At 39.3% G+C, this 20,085-nt stretch overlaps 1 protein-coding gene across 1 annotated transcript in view; it reads right to left on the bottom strand.

Annotated features, from left to right (window-relative positions):
* ADGRG2 (adhesion G protein-coupled receptor G2) overlaps positions 1 to 20,085 on the bottom strand; it is an 84,025-nt gene that overhangs the window by 38,808 nt on the left and 25,132 nt on the right. Inside the window, exons 3-10 of the mRNA XM_028122583.2 lie at positions 14,990 to 15,025; positions 12,423 to 12,470; positions 12,304 to 12,327; positions 10,832 to 10,870; positions 8,843 to 8,884; positions 6,565 to 6,618; positions 3,098 to 3,150; positions 2,018 to 2,073 (exon numbers count right to left, since the gene is read on the bottom strand). Of these exons, the coding sequence (XP_027978384.1) occupies positions 2,018 to 2,073; positions 3,098 to 3,150; positions 6,565 to 6,618; positions 8,843 to 8,884; positions 10,832 to 10,870; positions 12,304 to 12,327; positions 12,423 to 12,470; positions 14,990 to 15,025 (352 nt within the window). The remainder of the gene's footprint in view (positions 1 to 2,017; positions 2,074 to 3,097; positions 3,151 to 6,564; positions 6,619 to 8,842; positions 8,885 to 10,831; positions 10,871 to 12,303; positions 12,328 to 12,422; positions 12,471 to 14,989; positions 15,026 to 20,085) is intronic.

The raw sequence follows: 20,085 nt of genomic DNA, 5'->3' as shown, positions 1-20,085 counted from the left end.
CAGGATTGTGGCAACAATAAGTAGTCAGCTAGCTTTTCTAGCTGGAAGAACCGCTCCTTCCTAACTGTGCTCAGAGGTTGCCTTTCTAGGGGTCTCCCTGGCCCCTGGGTTCAAGTCCAACCACTCTGCCTGCTCTATATTTAGATATGTAGAACATCCTTTGGAACCCTGAATATGTCACATTTATTGTAGGGATTGTACTGTATTGTTATTTGTTTGCATCCTAGGTCTATCCTACCAGACTCTAGACTCCTGGTTCTAAAAACTGGCCTCATGCTGGAACCATCAGGGGGGCATTGAAAAATACCAACGTCTGTGTCCCAGCCCCCAAATACTGATCTAATTGTTACAGAGTGTGCCTGGACATCAGGATTTTTAAAAGCTCCCAAGGTGATTTTAATATGCAGCCAGGGTAGAGAACCATTGTTCTAGAACCAGTTTTCCATCCGGAGAGTTGGGTTTATCCCCAAGGCCAAACACATAGTAGGTGCTCAACAAACAAATGCTTCATGGCTGTAAATGAACTCCTCTATATTTCAAGTCTAGTAATTAAGATGAATTACAAGTATGCGAATTTGTGTTCTATTTATTAATTTGTGAGTTTAAAAAAATGTATCTTGGGGCGCCTGGGTGGCTCAGTCAGTTAAGTGTCTGCCTTCAGCTCAGGTCATGATCCCAGAGTCCCAGGATCGAGCCCCGCATCAGGCTTCCCACTCAGCGGGGAGTCTGCTTCTCCCTCTGATCCCCCTCCTTCTCATGCTCTCTCTCTCTCAAATAAAATAAATAAAATCTTTTTGAAAAATTTAAAAAAATTAAAAAATACATCTTATCAATATTTTTTCCCATCTAAAGTTTAAGATACTTCTAGGACACTGATATCTTCTGCTTTTTATTTCACACATATACTTTGAATAGCTAGGAAAGCTACATTTTTATCAGGAGTTCAAAAAGTAGGCATAACGGACAGAAATACCAGTCCTGCCCGTCCCAGTTCTCACTAGTTTCACTGTTTGCTGCTACACCCTCACTCAGGGGAGCCCTAGAGACGTTTGCTATCCCCCCGGGGGAATCCCAAGGTTCCCTTCCACCTATGCATTGCTGACTCAGTGGAAGCAGCCAGGTCAAAATGCTAATTGAAAGGATGCCCCTTAGGAAGAGCTTTGTTTTGTTTTGCTTTGTTTTGCTTTTAAAGATTTTATTTATTTGTCAGAGACAGAGAGAGCGAGCACAAGCAGACCGCCCGCGGAGCAGGGAGCCCGATGCGGGGCTCGATCCCAGGACCCTGAGATCATGGCCTGAGCCGAAGGCAGACGCTTAACCCACTGAGCCACCCAGATGTCCCTTGTTTTGACCTAGGAAAGGTTTTTTTTCTTCAATGTCATCACAGATACTCCCCGGAGCTTTTGGATTTGGTTCAAAAGTTGATGAAAATCTCCTTCGAGGGGTAGTAGCAAGATTGAGAGTAGATGGATTTTATCTCCGATGCTGCTTCCTTACACGAGGATGAAGACATGACGTTTCCCCTCCCGGTGACACTCAGGTAAGACTAACTCCGGGCCTAGACTGACATTTTGGCCTTGTGTCTGACTGGGAGCATCTATATTTGTAATGTATTTCTCATTGTCCGTGCTTGTCCCTGGAAGCTGGTACCTACTTCACAAAGACTTCTCTCTGACTTTTGAATGACCGATGCTTCGTGAAAGCATGAACAAATGGAATACATGGCATCCCACCTTGAACTCTTCTTCCAACCTTTCTGGCTACCAAATCATATTAAAGCTCAAATACCAATTCAAATTGACCTCTTACATACTTACAGAGCATCAAAAAGAACAGCCTCACGGGGCTATTAGCTGAGGACGGGTGACTACTGTCTATTTGCTAAGAACTCACAAACCAATTTTCTATAAGCTTTGGGTCTATTTCCTACTCTCAGTTTCCAAAAGTAAAGATAGCTCAACAAGTACCTTTCCATAGTTGATGTCTTAACTTTTAAATCAAGCAGTAGATTACTCACTTTGATTCCCTTAGAGACGGGACTCCAGATAAGGTGTCATTAGCCGTATTTTGACTCTGTTAGGAGTACAAAATCATTAAGAATATAACAAATATTGTTGTGGGTTTTTTGCACTCTCTAACAAGAAATTGTTCTTCAGTTTCCTTGGTCACCCAAAGAACTAGACCCCAAAGACTTGAATGCCAACCATATGGAGTATTATCTAGCCAATGATCAAATCCATATTAACTGAGCTACTTTTTGTTTTTTTATTTCCTTTAAAAAATATTCTGAACCAGGGTGGGGGGATGGGTTAGTCTGGTGATGGGTATTAAAGAGGGCATACTCTGCGTGGAGCACTGGGTGTTATGCACAAACAATGAATCATGGAACACTACATCAAGAACTAATGATGTGATGTATGGTGATTAACATAACAATAAAAAAATTAAAAAAATATTTTGAATCAGCAAGTCTGATGTGCTAATTAATGTCATTATTCCAAGGGTTCCCCGAAAAGAATACGATTAAAGCTCTCCACATGAAAGCTCTCAGACTTAAGATCCCAGTGTCAAGAGGGAACTTGGTAGCAGCCTTCACTTCATTTGTAGCACCTTGCTCCTCGCCTGGCACATAGTAGGTGCTCAGGAAATAGTCACTGGAAGAACAAACCACATTTAGCTGGGATCCTCTGAACCAAGTCTAGGTCATGGGAAGTCTGACTCTACTGCATCTGAATTCCCCCATGAGGTGGAACAGGATCAGATTCATAAGACTACTCTTAGATTCAATATATTTCTTATTGCTAGAAGTTTCTAACATAATTAAAAACTTTTTAAAGGCAATAGGATTCCATCGTATAAACATTCAGCAGCAAGTTTAGTGAAAACTGAAATATGCTTATTAACGAAGTACCAGGATTATTATGAAGTCAAACCCTCTTGACAAAGCTAGTGATTCGACAACACTTAATTTATTTAAATTTGGTCATAAAAGTAAATATGCCGAATACCGTGAATAATCTGAGCCTTAAACAAATCTTTAAATGCACAAGCACTTCCTTTTTAATATTGCAATAAAAAAAAAATCTTTAAAACCTACCTGGGTAACATTGCTTTCTTCATATGGAAATATTATCTCACCTCTAAAAAATGCTAAAAATAAATTTGCAAAACAAAATTTGAGACTTGCATCCTTAGCGCATGAGGATTAATACAACACAGGAAAAGATTATCAGATTAATAATGAATAATCAAATTTATAAAATAAATGGTTTCATCAAATTCTTTGCAGTTACTCACATTTACTGTCTTTTCTATCAGAATGGTACTCAATGACCACCAATACAATTTTCAGAAAATGCAAACCATAAATTCTATGTGGGAATGCAGAAAGAGAAAAAACTTGCCTCCTTGTCAAGAAATTTTAATCCTACATGCTGTTCATCAGACCTTTTTTCCCATAAAGATGCTAACTTGGGGAACCAGCTCTAACATTAAAAATCTTTTTGGGGGGCACCTGTGTGGCTCAGTAGGCTAAGCGTCTGCTTTCAGCTCAGGTCATGATCCCAGGGTCCTGGGATCAAGGCCCGCATCAGGCTCCCCGCCCGGCAGGGAGCCTGCTTCTCCCTCTTCCTCTGCCCCCCTTGTGCTCCTGCTCTCTCTGTTTCTCTCTCTCAAATGAATAAAAGAAAATCTTAAAAAAAAATCGTTTTGGGTTTTCTAGTTGCAGTTACATACACAAAGCAGGGAGAGAAAAAGTGTTTCTCAGAAATTAAGCAGCCTTGTGAGAGTCTATTTATTCTTTGACATTTGGGTTTTTTTTTTCTCTCTCTTTTTAAAATATAGCTACCAAGTGCAATCTCCCCCCTAGGAACAAAGTTAAGATTTTGCTTTTGAAACCTGAATAGTCTGCAGGGAGAATCTTTTCTTCAGTTGAACAACTCATTGTGGCTTTCATCCCCAAAACGCCAGAAAACTCTGTTCTTAAAATGCTCACTTCGGGAAATACAGAACTCAATTTCAGTCAACCGGTATCCTACAGGGTATACTTGGAGGGGCTCTGACTTGATCAGAAAAAAAGAAAATAGAGACTGCTTAACAGAAGTACACTGTGTGCACTTCATAATCTACGGAGACAGAAAACCGGCCTTTTTTTTTTTTTAAGATTTTACTTATTTATTTGACACAGAGAGAGAGAGAGAGAGAGAGAGAGAGCGTGAGCACAAGCAGGGGGAGCAGCAGAGGGAGCCCAACGCGGGGCTTGATCCCAGGACCCCGGGATCGTGACCTGAGCCGAAGGCAGACACTTAATCGACTGAGCCACCCAGGCACCCCAAAACCAGCCTCTTGAGCAGAAGGCAAAGAGGTCATACAAACTAGAGCAGGTGTCAGCCATTTTTTTGGTATCCGATCAGATATTTGAGGTTTTGTGGGCCATATGTTCTGTCAGAAATACTCAACTTTGCAGTTGTAGCATGAAAGCAGTCAAACAATATGTACACGACTTGCATGGCTATGTTCCAATAAAACTTTACTTACAAAAACAGGTGGCAGGTATTTAGACTATGGGCAGTAGTTTGTCAGCTCCTGACCTAGAGGGTTGAATGCCTTCTCAGCTCATTTTTATAACAATCCAAAGTACCACTGATGCCCACAGCCAAGTACCCAATGGTCCACTTCCACTTAAAATGGCCGACAAAGCCACTGGCCCAGTGACTAACAGGATTTATCTATTTTAGCACCTGTTCTACTGAGAACCTCAACTTCGGCATATTCGTACTGAAATCTCAATTAATGCAGTATACAAGTATTAAAAGTAAAGATACTTGATATATGCATAGAATTACTTATCCATTTTGGGAAAAACCCTTCACTATTAAAAATGTATTTAGTGTGTGCACATGCCGACACCCACAATTTCTCTCCCTCATCTGTCCGTTCTCCAAGGTCATCCTTCAGTCTTGTGGAGCGCATGCTGAATTTCATACATGTGCTGCGAGCACAGTGTTAGCAGTGCAACCCGGAACCTTTTGACCCTCAGCCTAACTCTGCCTAGTCAGCTCCGAGTTTTTTTCACCAGCCTCCGTTTCCCTTAATGAACTCAGATTGGAACCTGCGAGAAGTGAAGGTTTCTAGTTTCTGGCAGGATACCATGGAATTTCTGGTGCCAAAAGAGTTGGTTCCCTGATGAGGCTGTTTTCACCAGACACTAAAACAAATGGTCAATTCAGTCACTTAATTGAGGAAAACATTACTCCAACTAGCTTCCTGGCATCTGTTATTCAAGATGACCATTTTTCTGTTTTTTTTTTCTAAATGTTCAATTTTCAAAGTTATCAAACATCATGCAGATACAACACTAAACTAGACATTAGTCACCAGTCCAAAACACAGATGAAGCATAAAAATAATGCAATTATGGAGAATTCAGTAAGAGAAGGGTAAGAGAAGAGGGAGGGAAGAAGAGTTCCACAATATATGAAAGTGAAATGTAACTAACAAGTCTTTCTCCCCTTTAATCAAAGGCAGCTAATATTTGCCTACCATACTCTACCTGGCACATACTATCCGCAGAATGCTCATATCCATAAATCTCACATTCACACAGGTAGAAAAGGTTTGTGGACCATTCTTTGAATGCAAAGTTTTCTTATTTTCTAATACAATCCAACCTTAACCTCTTTTACTTGAAGTTGTTTCCTGTGTTTTTAAAACAAATTATTAAAGGGAACAGAACAAAAGGAACAGAAGAAATGGAAAACATTCCTATAAGGACTGTTTTTTAAGACTTTAAAATTACAAAATACTTCATTACCTTCCTCTTCTCTCTTCCCGTGATCCAGTACTGACCTGCCACACCATGTTTTTATGTTTTTCACATCTGCTTTCATTGGTTTTAATAAGGAAGGGAACCCATCAAGCCAAACCAAGGTGAGAAAAATGGTTGTTTCATTCTTTCTGGCCCATGGCAGAAGGGAAAATATTCCCATTTCAAAAATAGCATGTTCTCAAGAGATTTCCATCTTCAATTTAAAAAACAGTGACAGTCTGGGTTAAAGATGGCAAAATACACTCTGGGCACTACTGGAATTAGCAACCAATTAAACTAGGTGTCCGTGAGGTTTTCAACATTCTAGTGGAGCGGTTTATTTTACTTTTAGCAAAAGACAACACCCTATTTCTAAGCTATGATATTTAAGGTCCTATGGAAAGGCTTGAGGGATTTATATACCAGAAGTGGCTTTCAATAATTAAGTTCATTACTAGTTATATTCATGGATCAACTCTAAGGGTATTAGTTATGGATTTAAAGCTATGGCGAAAATATCTGGTATAGAGCTTCATATTCTCATAGTAAGTTAATCCATCATCTCACTAAGCAATGGGATCATTTCAGGCAGATCTAAAATTTGCTTTTGTTTTCATTTGGGACTTCTTAGTAGCCAGGCAATGTGAAAAGAGACAAATCAGAGAGATACACATCCCATACTCAACCGGAGAAAAACAAACCTTTCCCCTCCCTGGAGCTCATTTATTTGGTAATGTGTAATGTACACAAGAACTAACCTGAGTCGTTGCAAATAGATGACAAATTGCAGATATTTCTCTGGGGTTTGACTCCTGCAAAGAAAACAACCCAGCCGGTCAAACATGTCAACACCTACACTTATATCCTACATTGTCAAGAGAATTCACAACTTTAGGCATCAAACGTGGGCCTAAAATACTATAAGTTGGATATAATTGGCTGGATGAATTCCACAAAGACTAGAGGAATGAGAGTTTTCATCTCTTAGTTGGTCAGCTATAGAACTTGATTCTTTACTATTCTTTAGTGTGTCACTGTCTAAGCCCCTACTCCTCCCTCAAAATTTTTATTGTCCTGTCCCCCATTCGTCCCTCTCCTGTCCAACATAAAAAGAACAGTGTGAATGAAAACCGAGCCTAGAGAATTTAAATGCAAGAGCCCTTACTCATAGATCCTCTTTCCTTCCCTGGGCAGGGGAGTCCATGAACGCTCTAATGCTGGTCCTATTTCCTTATGTAAATATATGTAAGAAGTAACATCAATGTCATGATGTCACCGCACCTAGGCAAAAACCACAAAATTCAAAAACTATTTGCTGAACAACTCCCATATTCTACAGGTTTGGGAAGGTTCCAGATACAGACCCTGCCCTCAATGAGCGTGCCATCTAGTAAGTGATAGTGGGTGGTAAATAAAAAGTTATAGTGAAGGCAAAATGGAGTGATGGCCAGGACAACAGACCACACAGGCATACAAAGGAGGGAGAGACGAATGGGAGATGAAGTAAGTCAAAAACTTCACACATATTCACCTAAAAAACACTTTCTCCCTTGGTGAAAGGAGTAGTACATCTCTTCTTTGATTTGAAGAGAGCTCAAGGTTTACTCCCTAAAAATCTGGCCTTCATTAATTTCATCATTTTGGCGAAGTAAAAGAAATCTATAGTAAATGTGAGGTGCAAATGTTGATAACGTATTAAGCAAAGGGCCAAGGGAAAAGATTGTTATATTAAGGGATATTTTGCTGTCCTTCCTGGGTCTGGCTTGGCCAGAATTATGTATGCAATGCCTGATTGCTATTTTATTTCCATTGTACTTTTATGAGTGCTTAATTTTTTTCTTAAGAGAACAAGTTTGGGCACAAACTAAAATTAGAGCTTGTATTAGTGCATGTGAAATGGTTTCTGCCAGAATGATCTGGGTGACATTTGTTGTATAGGTATCATGTTTCAACTAAGAGTTTTGATTCTGTGAGCAAACTGAATTTAGGTGCCAAAAGTTACCCGACATGTAGAATTCTATATTGTTTCACAGCAATGTTACCCACACCAAAAGAGAGATTTCATCTTAAATAAACCTGCTTTATTTGTTCTCTGGGTAGTAATGCTTTAAATGTTCTCTATAACCATTGGTCTATTGTTCACTAAGTGTTACATTCCATCATCTCTCAGCTTTCTCTAAATTTTAGTGGTACCTTTGTTTCCAATGATGTGTGTCTTTTGCTGCTCATTAACTCAGAATTTTCTTTCCCATTGCCAGGGCTGTTATCTGTAATTTCCCCCAAGTACATGGCCACAGGTCATCCTTTCAGTCATGAGTGAGAAAACTTTGTAAAGGGTCAAATAATAAATATTTTAGGTTTTGTGGGCCACATAGTCTCTGTCACAACTACTCAACTCTCCTGTTCATTATACCGGAAAAGTAGCCATAGATAACATGTAAACAAATGGGTATGGCAGTGTTCCAATAAAACTTTATTTACAAAAATAGGTAGTGGGCCATATTTGCCCTGCAGGCCACAGTTTGCTAACCTATGCTTTAAATCAACCAGAAGCTTTTGTTAAGCAAATTACGTATTCCTACTCTTGCCCTAGGTACTTAAAAGTACATCCCTTGCTTGATTTCAAAAGAGTTTGAGGTTGACTCCTCTAAGAAGCTCTCCCTCATAAATTATATCCCATTGCTAACCACTAGCACCAGCGCTTTTATTTCCCATGCTTCTTAACCATGTCAGAAACACTTGTGTTATCATTTGCCTTTATCTGCATACATGTTCATGTTAGTTATCTCTTTGTTTGCCTTGTCTCTCCCCAAACTAGAAGATTCTTAAGGGTGGGCATTGTATTTCATCATGATTATATAGCCCCAAACACTTAGTACAACTTCAGGTACCCAGTGCATAAACATCTATTCATGAAGAACAGATTTCACTTTTAAAGGGTAGGAAAAAAGAGAAAGAAAACATAAAAACCAGCCATTCGTTTCATTTTACTTTAGTTATAAAAAAGAAAGTCTTGATATTGATAGTAAGTCATACCTGATGCATTGAAGGTTTTTACTATAGTGATTTTAGTTTTTTCTGCAAAGAAGCAATTTAAATATTAGAGCAGAATTGTTGCGTGTTTTTAAAAACAATTTGCCATGAATATCATTTTAGTGAAGTGCTAAGAAAATCATACTGTTAACACCTTTCAGACATTATTGGTTATCCCAGCAGCAGAATAAATGGGAATTGCAGACCCAGATCATATAGCATTGGAATAGGGTGGATCTGCAATTTGGATTCCCATGTTTACCCAGTTATCTCACACCCATCACACACCCCACTGTGTCATTCTACCACAGTTTCCATGAGCTGCTGCTAGACAAATTAATGTGGACTTACACTTCAGATATGTAGAATTAAGTCATTATCAGGAGCTTCAGGTGACAGGTTGTAAAGAAAAGGTGATTCAGAATAAAACTTAATGGAAACACAAGATCTAAAATACCGCATGCTCTATAATCAAGAAAGTGTCCTGCTATTTTCTCTAGGAGTTAACATAATAGTATTGCTATTATATCAGTAGATAAAATTATTCTCAAAGAGGCTGAAACCACTCAGCTACAGTTGTACAATAAGCTCAGAGCAGAGCCTAGACAGAACTGTTCAAACCACAGGCAAATATGAACACACTCTGGAGAAGCAAACCTTAGAAATATCTTCCCAATACACTCTGGGTACAGAGCCTATGGTTCATTTCTCAGATAATGGAGAACCAGGTTCAGAAATCCTTGCTTTAAGGATGGTCAATTAGAAGAGGCTGAGTTCGGGGCACAGATTTGCAAAGGTCTGTCTGCTAGGGTGAGTGGCAAATTCTGAAGAAAACACAAAGCTCAGATCTTGGAGAAGCACTTAAGAATGATGATGTTATACCAACAGTCTCTGAAACCTCATTTGTGTTATGTGTTATCGACGAGTTCCTGTTTCAGTACGTGACTGACTCATGGGCGATGGTTGGTGGTAATTATAGAGGCTGACAATATTTTGCATTACCATGAAGAATCTTTTAAATACATTATTTGGTTTGCCCTGATACTTTCCTTTCCAGAGCAAACAAAACACATCTGTGAAATGAACTTCTGGTTCTAGTAACAAAAGTGCTTTTGCGGAAAAATGTTCAACCTCACTAATTAAGAATGTAAAACAGAACCTACCGAATTGAAAGATCTAATAATATATGATATTGTCTCAGTTCTCAGCAAAGGTACAGTGACACTGACATCCTCATTCACTGCTGACAGGAATGTTGCTGGGTACAAGCTTTCAAGAAGGTAACTGAGCAATATGTATATCAAGGACCTTAAAATACTCATACTGCTAACCCATTAAGTCCAGTCCTTAGAATGCATCCTACAGAAATCAGGAATGAATCAAAATGTTGGCACAAGGATGTTCATTGCAAAAATTTCTATTAAGAAAATAGAAACAGCTTTAAGAATGTTCAACATATGGTACACAATGGAATATTATCAAGTCATTAATAGTAACGGACAATAGAAAATACTTATAATTTAATATGAAATCAAAAGGGCAAGACATAAAAATCTATATACCCTATGACTATTGTGTAAAAGATACACACACACTCACACACATATATAGTGTGTATGTATATATGATCCTGAATGGAAATGTACCAAATTAACAGTAATAGTCTTAGAAAAGTAACATTAGAGATGATTTCTATTTTTTTCATTGTATTTTCTATATTCTCCATTTGTTACGAGCTAAGATATATTACTATTACAATTTTTTTGATGTTATTTTAAGCGGAGTGTATGGCCACAACAGTTTGGAAGGTCAGGAATGTGATAACACAAGAATGACAATGTCAAACTGAAATGAGTAGTCAATCAACAATTGAAGGCACAGGAAGTATGCAAGGAGACAACCTTTAGCAATCCAGAAGACTGACCACACAAGTGAGAAAGCCAAGAAGGCACAGCAGATGAGCTATTATATTTAGAAAGAACTTGATATTACCTGTTTTGTTTAAAGTGGATAATACACTCGAAGTAGCATCTGAAATAAAGTAATGAAAATTAAGCCTAATTATTGATATGCTTAACAAACACAAGCATCTTCTAGGTTCCTTGCACATTTCACTTTCCCCCAAACCTAGAGAAGCTATAGAGTTTTGCAAAAGCCAGCTGACACTATCAAATGTATTTGCTGCCCACCCCGCCACATACTAACCATTCTCCAACCCCCAGACACAATTCCTGAGCAAGTATTCATTCTTTAAAAATGTGTTTCCTGAACACAGGTAATGTGTCTAAAACATACCAACACTTCTATAATGATTAGATTTAAATAAACCCATTTATGTTGTTTAATATTTTGTCCCCTTTGGACTCCATTATAATGCAAGTCCCTAAGGGATATATTTCCAGTTAATACCAACTTTAATATATAGCCCTGGGGATGCTTAAAGCTACACTCTTATAAAGCAATCTTTAAGCAGTTCTAGCTTAAAATTAAACTTCTTGAACATTAGATTTCACTAACTTTTAGAAAAAAATCTCACTTTGATCTTGTTTCCCTTAAAATTCAATTGAAAATCTATTCTAACTGGTATTTCTTTAAATAAAAATCATTCTGTAATTTATTATTCTGGATGAAACTTTAGGGGGAAAAGGCACATATTACCATACTTAAAAACCCACATACCATGGATCCAAAAACTACTGCCAAAGCTATTTTGAAGATGTTTTTTCATTCACTTTTAAAAAAGTAATTAAACATAGTTATAATGTAATATCTAGCCCTTTCCATTGGACCAAATATGAATTTAAACCGGTTTCAATCAGTGTGAACTCCATCCAAGATTGTTTAGCTCCTTAACCATCAACCACATGGTGAGATTTTTATTTTAACCAAGTAAGGGACTGTGAACAGAGCTGCACAAAGAAAGAGGCTGTCTACCCAAAGAGTTCGGGAAGGCACAGAATTTGCCGTGTCCACCTCTCTCAAACACAGCCCACTTCTCCAGCATGATGAAGAAGCCAGGTTTTTCTCTTCATGTCATGCTACTTAAAAATTGATAAAATCATCCATAAAAGGGCGGTCTTTGAACATTCTGTGCCTCCAAATCCATGCTGAATCATATTGAAGTCACTGGATGTGCTTCCCACATTTAAACGATCTGTCATATAAAATGTGCTGGCATTGTGTTGGAAAGCAAGAGAAACAAGGTACTCAAACTGTGATCACTATTTCTTCTTTTTCACAGAACAGTTAGCATGGTGGGGCGCTGGCCTCCCCCCATGAAATAAGAAGTTTTCATTTAACCAAAAAGTTTAGGGTGCTCTCCAGGGTTGACAGTTTTGGGGGTTTGTTTTATTTGGGGTGTTTTTTCTTTTGCATATTTGAATGTGAAAACCTTCAACACTACTCATTATACTTATATTCATATTAAGGGTTATCAATTTTCACTTACTTCAGAAAAATCTTACCATTTAGGCTTGTAGTTTCAACCTCTTTTGCCCCAAGGGGAAAAAAAAAAAAGGTATAATTAAATCCAAAACTTAACAAATTAGGCTAAATCTAGGTTTGAATTTTTTCAAAATCTTGCCTGGAGTACCATTGGTGTAGGGGACAAAACCAACAAAAGATGATTCAACTGCAAGAAGAAAAAAAACAACAAAAATTTCAAATTAATATTTTGAAACACTTATTTACTGAATTCTAAGGAGTTAAAACTTTTGAGATAGAATTATGAAAAGAAGTAGACAACATGCTATCAGACCAATATGAATCTGCAAGCCCCATAATCCCTTAGGGAATATACACTTAACCAGAGAATTGCAGAGAAAGAACCCAAGAAATGAAATGAGCAGTTGTCTCATTTTACAGACAAAGAACTTGAGACTCTTCCCTCAAAGCCTGCTCCTACCTATGGAATATTATGGACATAAGTTTAGAAACCACAGCAAAATATGTGACATACCACTTTCAATTATTTTCTCAGCCAGAGAATTCTAGAAACATTTTATACTTTGAATAACTGTCAAACTACAATTATAAAACATACCAGCACATTGGCTCCATTCTGTTATAATAATGCCTGGCAACTCTCCCCATTGTGAATTGAGGATTTAAAAAAAAAAAAACCCAACAACTTTGCTACCACTCAGTACAGTACCACCTAACACAATTTCCTGGTAAGTTATTTTAAAATATGGCTGCTATTAAGACAATCAATCAAGTTATAAATTTCCCATGGAGTAAATCTACTTAGGCTAAGAGGTCAGTCTACTACACACAGTTTGCATGTTGGAATATTAAAAAGATCCTATGGCTTGACTTCTACATATATGCAGGAAAAGGAAACACAAACATTTGACAAGTAACACAAGCTTCGCAGTAGGTAGACTGATTTTCAGTGGGTAAGGACAACATTTGGGTGTGTCAAGGCGCTGGGCTGGCCTGTTTTAGACTGCTCATCCTTTGGCTGAAACACACACACCCTGTCTGTCCTACATTATTGCTTCCATATTTTGTCATTTACTACATTTCTTTTTAATTACCAAGGATATTTCTTGAGAAATAAGACAGTTCCTGAGCAATAAGATTCAAAATGTGGATATGGAATCCTTTGCAAAACAAAATAATTGGCCAAAGCTGGTTTTTAATTAACGAGTATTCATTCTTCTGAAATGTGTGCCAGTCCCTGGATGTGCACGAGCTGCTCCGTTCCTAAGTTAATGCAGCTCTCCCCCAGGGCACCCAGATTGCAGGCTTTGATTGGAACCAGTGTGTGCCTCCAAATCTCCATGCCCCCTATTTCCATGCAAACAGGATTTTGCTAAGATATCACCACGATTAAGTCAGATTATGGCCACTATACTAGGAGAAAAATACAGTGGTTCATTTTACCCCAGGAGCTTAACAGCAAGGGGGCAAATTGGCACAGTCAAAAAAGCTTGGGCTTTGGAGGCTTGCAGTCCTGGTTTGAATCTTTGCCCCATTACTTAATCACTCATAATAATGATCGTTATTACTTATTGAGGGTTTATGCTGGGTCAGGTGCATATATTATCTCATTTCATCTTCACAACTACCCTATGAAGCAGGTACTATTATATTCCCCGATTTATAGATGAAGGAACAGAAAGGTGAAGAAACTTGCTCAAAGTCACACAGCTAGCAACACGGTGGGAGGGTAGTGGCCAAGTTCAAACACAAGTAGTCTGGCTCCACAGAATGCGTGAACATGAGCAAGTTTTATCCTCTCTGACCCTCAGTTTCCTCATCTAGAACATGAATATAATAATTCCTATACTGCAAGACTGGAAGCTGAATGAGATGTCTGGAGACTCCCAAGCATGTAGTATGTGCACAAGAAGTAATAGCTATCATTAATTTTATTTAAGTGAATTAACAGCAGAAGCTCATTTTGATACAACTAAGGATAGAATGTGAGTTGACTCACTCCTTACCATAACAGATTGTTCTACAATATATGGTATACCAGAAAGAACGCAGGAGGAGGAGGCAGAAAAGCCATGTGCCGCCTGTGCATAATGGTGGCAGGGAGCTGTGTGACCTTAGGTAAGTTACTGGGGCTTCACTATCTCATCAGCTCTCACCATATGGGGCTGGACCACTTTATCCCTGAGTTCCAGTTCCGGTTCCAGCTAGCAGTCTCGAATGTGGGTTCTACTCCTGGTTCCTGCCAAGAGGGTCCTAGTTAAAAATTTCTTTGTATTTGCCTTCCCATTCTCAGGAGGGCTAAGCCCTCAGAAGTCCTTTGGAAAGTATTTGTTCAGAAGTGACTGAAGAAGTATATTTAAGAGAATATCTCACGCCTCAAATATATAGGAACATTCGGCAGGTTTATGTTCTTAATAGTCTACAGGAGACCTATGAACTAGAAATAATAAAAATAACGTTGAAGAACTTAAGAAGTCCCCTAAATGAAAATCCACGTTATTCCTCAGCTTTGTCCATAAATGTGGGGGGACCAACTTGCCGGTCCGCTTGTCTATGTGTGCTAGTGACTTTTCAGGTGTAGGCTTAACTGAATCAACCTGCATGGAGAAAAGCAATTTTGCTGTACCTGGCTACATGCCATATTGCATGGAGAACTTTTGGAATATTTTCCTGAAATTCCCCAAAGCCATGAAATAACAGTCTTACCAGATGGTGATAACAAACTGGAATTATCAGCATTCTCTGTTGAGGAAAAAGGTGATTTAAAGTTAATTTGTGCCTGAATTTGTAGATAACATCTTTAACAGGAGCGAATGTAAAATGAATTGCAAATAGCTACCAAGAGAGGGCAGTATACTAATTTACAATTATTTTCAACAGCCTCATCCGTACTCGTCAACTCAATTCTCTAGAGACACATCTCTGGTGAAGCAATTCTTCCAATTTAACTGGTGATGATGCTCCCTCTATTCTGTTATATAATGATATAGTATATATGAAACTTAAAATGATGACTGAGAACTTCAATTGTTGGCTAGTATTCATTAAAATCTGTAAAAGAAAAGGGGAGCCAGGGTGGTTCAGTTGGTGAAGCGTTGGTCTAGGTTTCCACTCAGGTCATGATCTCAGGGTAGTGGGATCGAGCCCAACCCCCTCAGCGGGGAGTCTACTTGAGATTCTCTCTCCCTCTCCCTTTTCCCCTCCCACCACTTGTGCTCACGCTCTCTCTCTCTCAAATAAATAAAAATCTTTTTAAAAAAGGAAAAAGAGGCGCCTGGGTGGCTCAGTCGTTAAGCGTCTGCCTTGGGCTCAGGTCATGATCCCAGGGTCCTGGGATCGAGTCCCACATCGGGCTCCCTGCTCGGCGGGAAGCCTGCTTCTCCCTCTCCCACTCACCCTGCGTGTGTTCCCTCTCTCACTGTGTCTCTCTCTGTTAAATAAATAAAATATTAAAAAAAAAAAAGGAAAAGAATGTGTAACCGTAAAGGTATGTATCTGCATAAACAAAACTTCCACTAACTGCTTCTTTGTATACCTATTAGCACAGCCTTTATATTATACCTAGTAAGTATATTATACTTCTTTCTTAGGAGTTAAACCACATCAGATGCCTCTGGGTTTATAAACTACAAGAACCACTGTATTTACTTTCAGAGGATGCTCAAATTCCTTAAAAGAAATTCTATTTTTTTTCTCTCTGAAAAACAATACACACTTACTGGAACAACTTCAGATAAATTACAGATAAACAAAAAAGAAAATTAAAACCACCTATAATTTCACCACCTAGATATAGACGACATTAACATTTTGGCATATATGCTTTGTGCTCTCTCTCTCTCTGTTTTATGTATTATCTACATATGTATATAGATATATGAATATATGTGTGTATGTATGTATTTATGTGTGAGAAAGATCATATCACATAAACTATTTGTATCCTGATTTTTCTCATGACAGTATATCCTGAACATTCTTCTATATCATTAAACAATTTTCCACAATACCTAACTTATGATCACTGTATAGCATTTCACTGACTGGATGTACCATTAATTTACACAACAAATTTCATTTTAGTGGTACAATTTTTCATGATTATAAACAATATTGTAATAAATACTTTTGGCTAAATTTCTGCAATACATACTTGGCTGCTTCCTTCAGAAACTGCATGATTTTGATTGCCAAAATGCCCTACAGAAAACAAACCAGTTTATACAACCCTCTGTAGCACATGAGTGCTACTTCCCCAAACTCAAACCCACGTGGGGTATTAAAATTTTTAAATTTTTTTAATTACAGGGCGCCTGGGTGGCTCAGTTGTTAAGCGTCTGCCTTCAGCTCAGGTCATGGTCCCAGGGTCCTGGGATCAGCCCCGCATCGGGCTCCCTGCTCGGCGGGAAGCCTGCTTCTCCCTCTCCCACTCCCCCTGCTTGTGTTCCCTCTCTCGCTGTGTCTCTGTCAAATAAATAAAAAAAAATCTTTAATTTTTTTTAATTACAAAGGAAAGATTATTTCTATGGTGGTATCTTGAAATACAAAAAAAATTAATAATATGTAGGGGCGCCTGGGTGGTTCAGTCTGTTAAGCATCTGCCTTCAGCTTGGATCATGATCCCAGGGTCCTGGGATCCAGTCTCATGTCAGGCTCCTTGCTCAGCGGGAAGCCTGCTTCTTCCTTTGCCAGCTACTCCCCCTGCTTGTGCTCTCTCTCACGCTCTCTCTCTCTCTCTCTCTGATAAATAAACTCTTAAAAATAATAATATGTATGTTTGGGGGTGCCTGGGTGGCTCACTCGGTTGAGCATGTGACTCTTGATTTCAGCTCAGGTCATGATCTCAGGGTTGTGGGATCGAGCCCCATGTTGGGCTCCCTGCTCAACAGAGAGACTACTTGAGATTCTCTCTCCTTCTCCCCCTGCCCCTCTCACGAGTGCTCTCTCTCTCTCTCTCTCTCTCTCTAAAATAAATAAATTGATCTTTAACAAAAAAGAATATGTATGTTTGGAAACTAAAATTGCACGGTGAAACATACCTGGTAGGCTCCAAAAGCCTATTTTCCTGAAGTGGTGGTAGGGTACTGATTATTTTCTGGGATCATTAAAACACAATTCCACTTGAAAGCAAGACTGAATGAGTGCTCAAGTTCCCAATTACCCTGCAGCCAACAAGGCAAATGTATGCAGAGCGGTTAGTGCCTCGATGCCCCAATTTAATTGGAATTGCCTCCTCTTAGTCTCTGTCCTTCAATATCTCCCTCAGGCTACTTTAATATTCTACCAATTAAAGAGTCTGTTGAGTTAACAGGGCCTTAATTTTTAAAATACTCTTGGGAGCACTAAGGGAAAATCAGTCATTCACACTTTAGTATGAATTACCCCCAATTGGCTGAATTACTCCGATCATGTAGTAAAGACCTACCATACTGGGCCATGTTGAAAAGTACTGGGAAGAATCAACATTCAATATGGTCTACTCTGAGAATGACACTTATTAGTGTGGGCAGATGAGGTGCAGTGGGCCGCGAATGTGGCACAGGCAGGGAAGAGCATGAAGGCACTGAGGAAGTGTTCAATACCAGGAAAGAAGGATGGAGAGTAATGTTTAAGGCCAACAGAGGCTTATTCTGCTGCCTCCACAATTTGCCCAGGGGCTGACCAGAGCCGCCAATGGTTCCAACCTCCTCCACTGCCAAATCTTCTGACCTGTAGGCAGAGCTGGCCTCTTCCATCTTGGAACCTTGCAGGGCTCCCAGCAACGATCTATACTGATGAAGGGAGGAAATATGGCTAATAAAAGCCAGAGATTTTTAAAATGTTATTGTCCACTTTTTTTTTCTTTTGGCAATTTTTTTCTTCTAGGGGCCTAATTGCTTAGTGACTAATATTTTATTCATTTTTTTTTCTGTCTCTCATTACAATCCTCCACATCACTCCTCTTGGTACAAAATAGAGATGTCCCCATAGGCCTTGCATTTTCCTGACTATCAGCCCATTTCTCTTGGGCTCTCTCCTAACTCACTTCCCATTTGTTACAACCAAAGAGGTGGTCGTCATTTCCACTGAGTCATATATTTGAGCTCCATGCCATTCTTAGGAGACAAAACATTTCCATTGTTACAAGGATTCATGAACAAAGAAAGGAAAAACATTTAAATTTTTCAGATTTTCCTTTGGAAACCTACTACGAGCACATTTTAAAGCATTATTCATTTATTGAAGCCTCAATTTAAGTCAATAAATAAAATTATTGGGGGCGCCTGGGTGGCTCAGTCAGTTGAGCGTCCGACTCTTGGTGTCTGCTCTGGTCACGATCTCAGGGTTGTGGGATCGAGCCCCAAGTCGGGACTCCATGCTCAGTAGGGAGTCTGCTTGAGTTTCTTTCTCTCTTGCCCTCTGCTCCTCCCCACTGTGCTCCCTCTCTCTCTCTCTAAAATAAATAAATCTTTAAAAAACTAATAAAAGTATTGTGATCTGTCTATAAAATTTACTCAGTATTACTCCAGTGATTTTTTTTTAAACAAAGCACACATTTCTGATTATGATGAACAGGAGTTTGGCATGCATATGCTTACAATGAAAGCCAAAGACAGGAACTGGAAACTCCAGAAACCGAACTCAACAGTCTCGTATCCTCCATCACCTCCCTGGCACTTTCTTTTGGCTACTGCCACCACCTCCTCAACCCCAACCCCGCGAGGCCAAGTGCAGTCTGAGCACTGCCAAGTGAATGTCTTACTGTCTTTGCGCCTCCAACTGCATATATCCCAGAACTTCTCCCTCATCACCCCACACCATTTCCGTACCTGCTGAGTTCTCGAATTTGATGGTGTTGCTGGTAACATCAGCCAAATAATTTAAGATGGAAATGCCCAGGTATTAGTTTCCTGTTGCTGCTGTAACATATTACCATGAACTTAGCGGTTTAAGACAACACAAATGGGTGATGTCAGAGTTCTGTAGGTCAGGAGTCCAATATGAGTCTCACTGGACAAAAATCAAGGTGTCAACAGGCTGCATTTCTTTCTGGAGGCTCCAGGGGAGAATGTGAGTCCTGCTTATCTGGGATACTACAGAATTCAATTCCTTGCAGTTGTAGGACCAAGGTACTCATTTACTTGCTGGCTGGAAATTGAGAGCCATTCCCAGATTCTAGAAGCTACCCACATTTCTTCATTCATGCCTCATTCTTCCATCTTCAAAGATGGCAATGGTGGGATGGGGTGGGAGGGGGGACTCCTTCACCTGGGGCATTCTACTCACTCACTCTTCTACCTTCCTCTTCTACTTTTAAGAACTCCCAGGATTAGACTGGGCTCACCCAGGTAATCCATGATAATCTCCCCATCTCACAGTCCTTAACTTCCATCACACCTGCAAAGTCCCTTTTGTTAGGTATGGTAACATATTTGCAGATCCTAGGCATTAGGACAGGGACGTCTTTGAGGAGCAATTATTCTTCCTACCATACTCAGAAATCCAGTTTTTTTTTAAATTATAGAAAATATGAGTTGCAAGGAAACACCCTCTATGGAAAAAAAAAATCCCACAGGGGTTAAGTAAAGGGCCTGAAACCCAGAGTTTGTTTCAGCAATAGAGCTGAGTGTACAATTCAAATGCTCACTCTTGGATCATTACCCCTGACTCCTCCCTTTCCCCCACCTCCCACCTCCATGTCCAGGCATCCGTCTGGTGCATTCTTCTCCTTGTAACACGGGGCTATTGCAAGGACTAGAGAGAGATGATGTATGTGTGATAAATAGCAATAGCAAACAGTGGTTAATGCTTCCTATGAGCCA

Source organism: Eumetopias jubatus, unplaced genomic scaffold, assembly GCF_037043125.1.
Source record: "Eumetopias jubatus isolate StellerSeaLion01/CBP00866 unplaced genomic scaffold, mEumJub1_p1.0 scaffold_11, whole genome shotgun sequence".
NCBI lineage: Eukaryota > Metazoa > Chordata > Mammalia > Carnivora > Otariidae > Eumetopias > Eumetopias jubatus.
The sequence above is the reverse complement of the archived record's forward strand: the minus strand, read 5'-3'. Positions and strand labels throughout refer to the sequence as shown.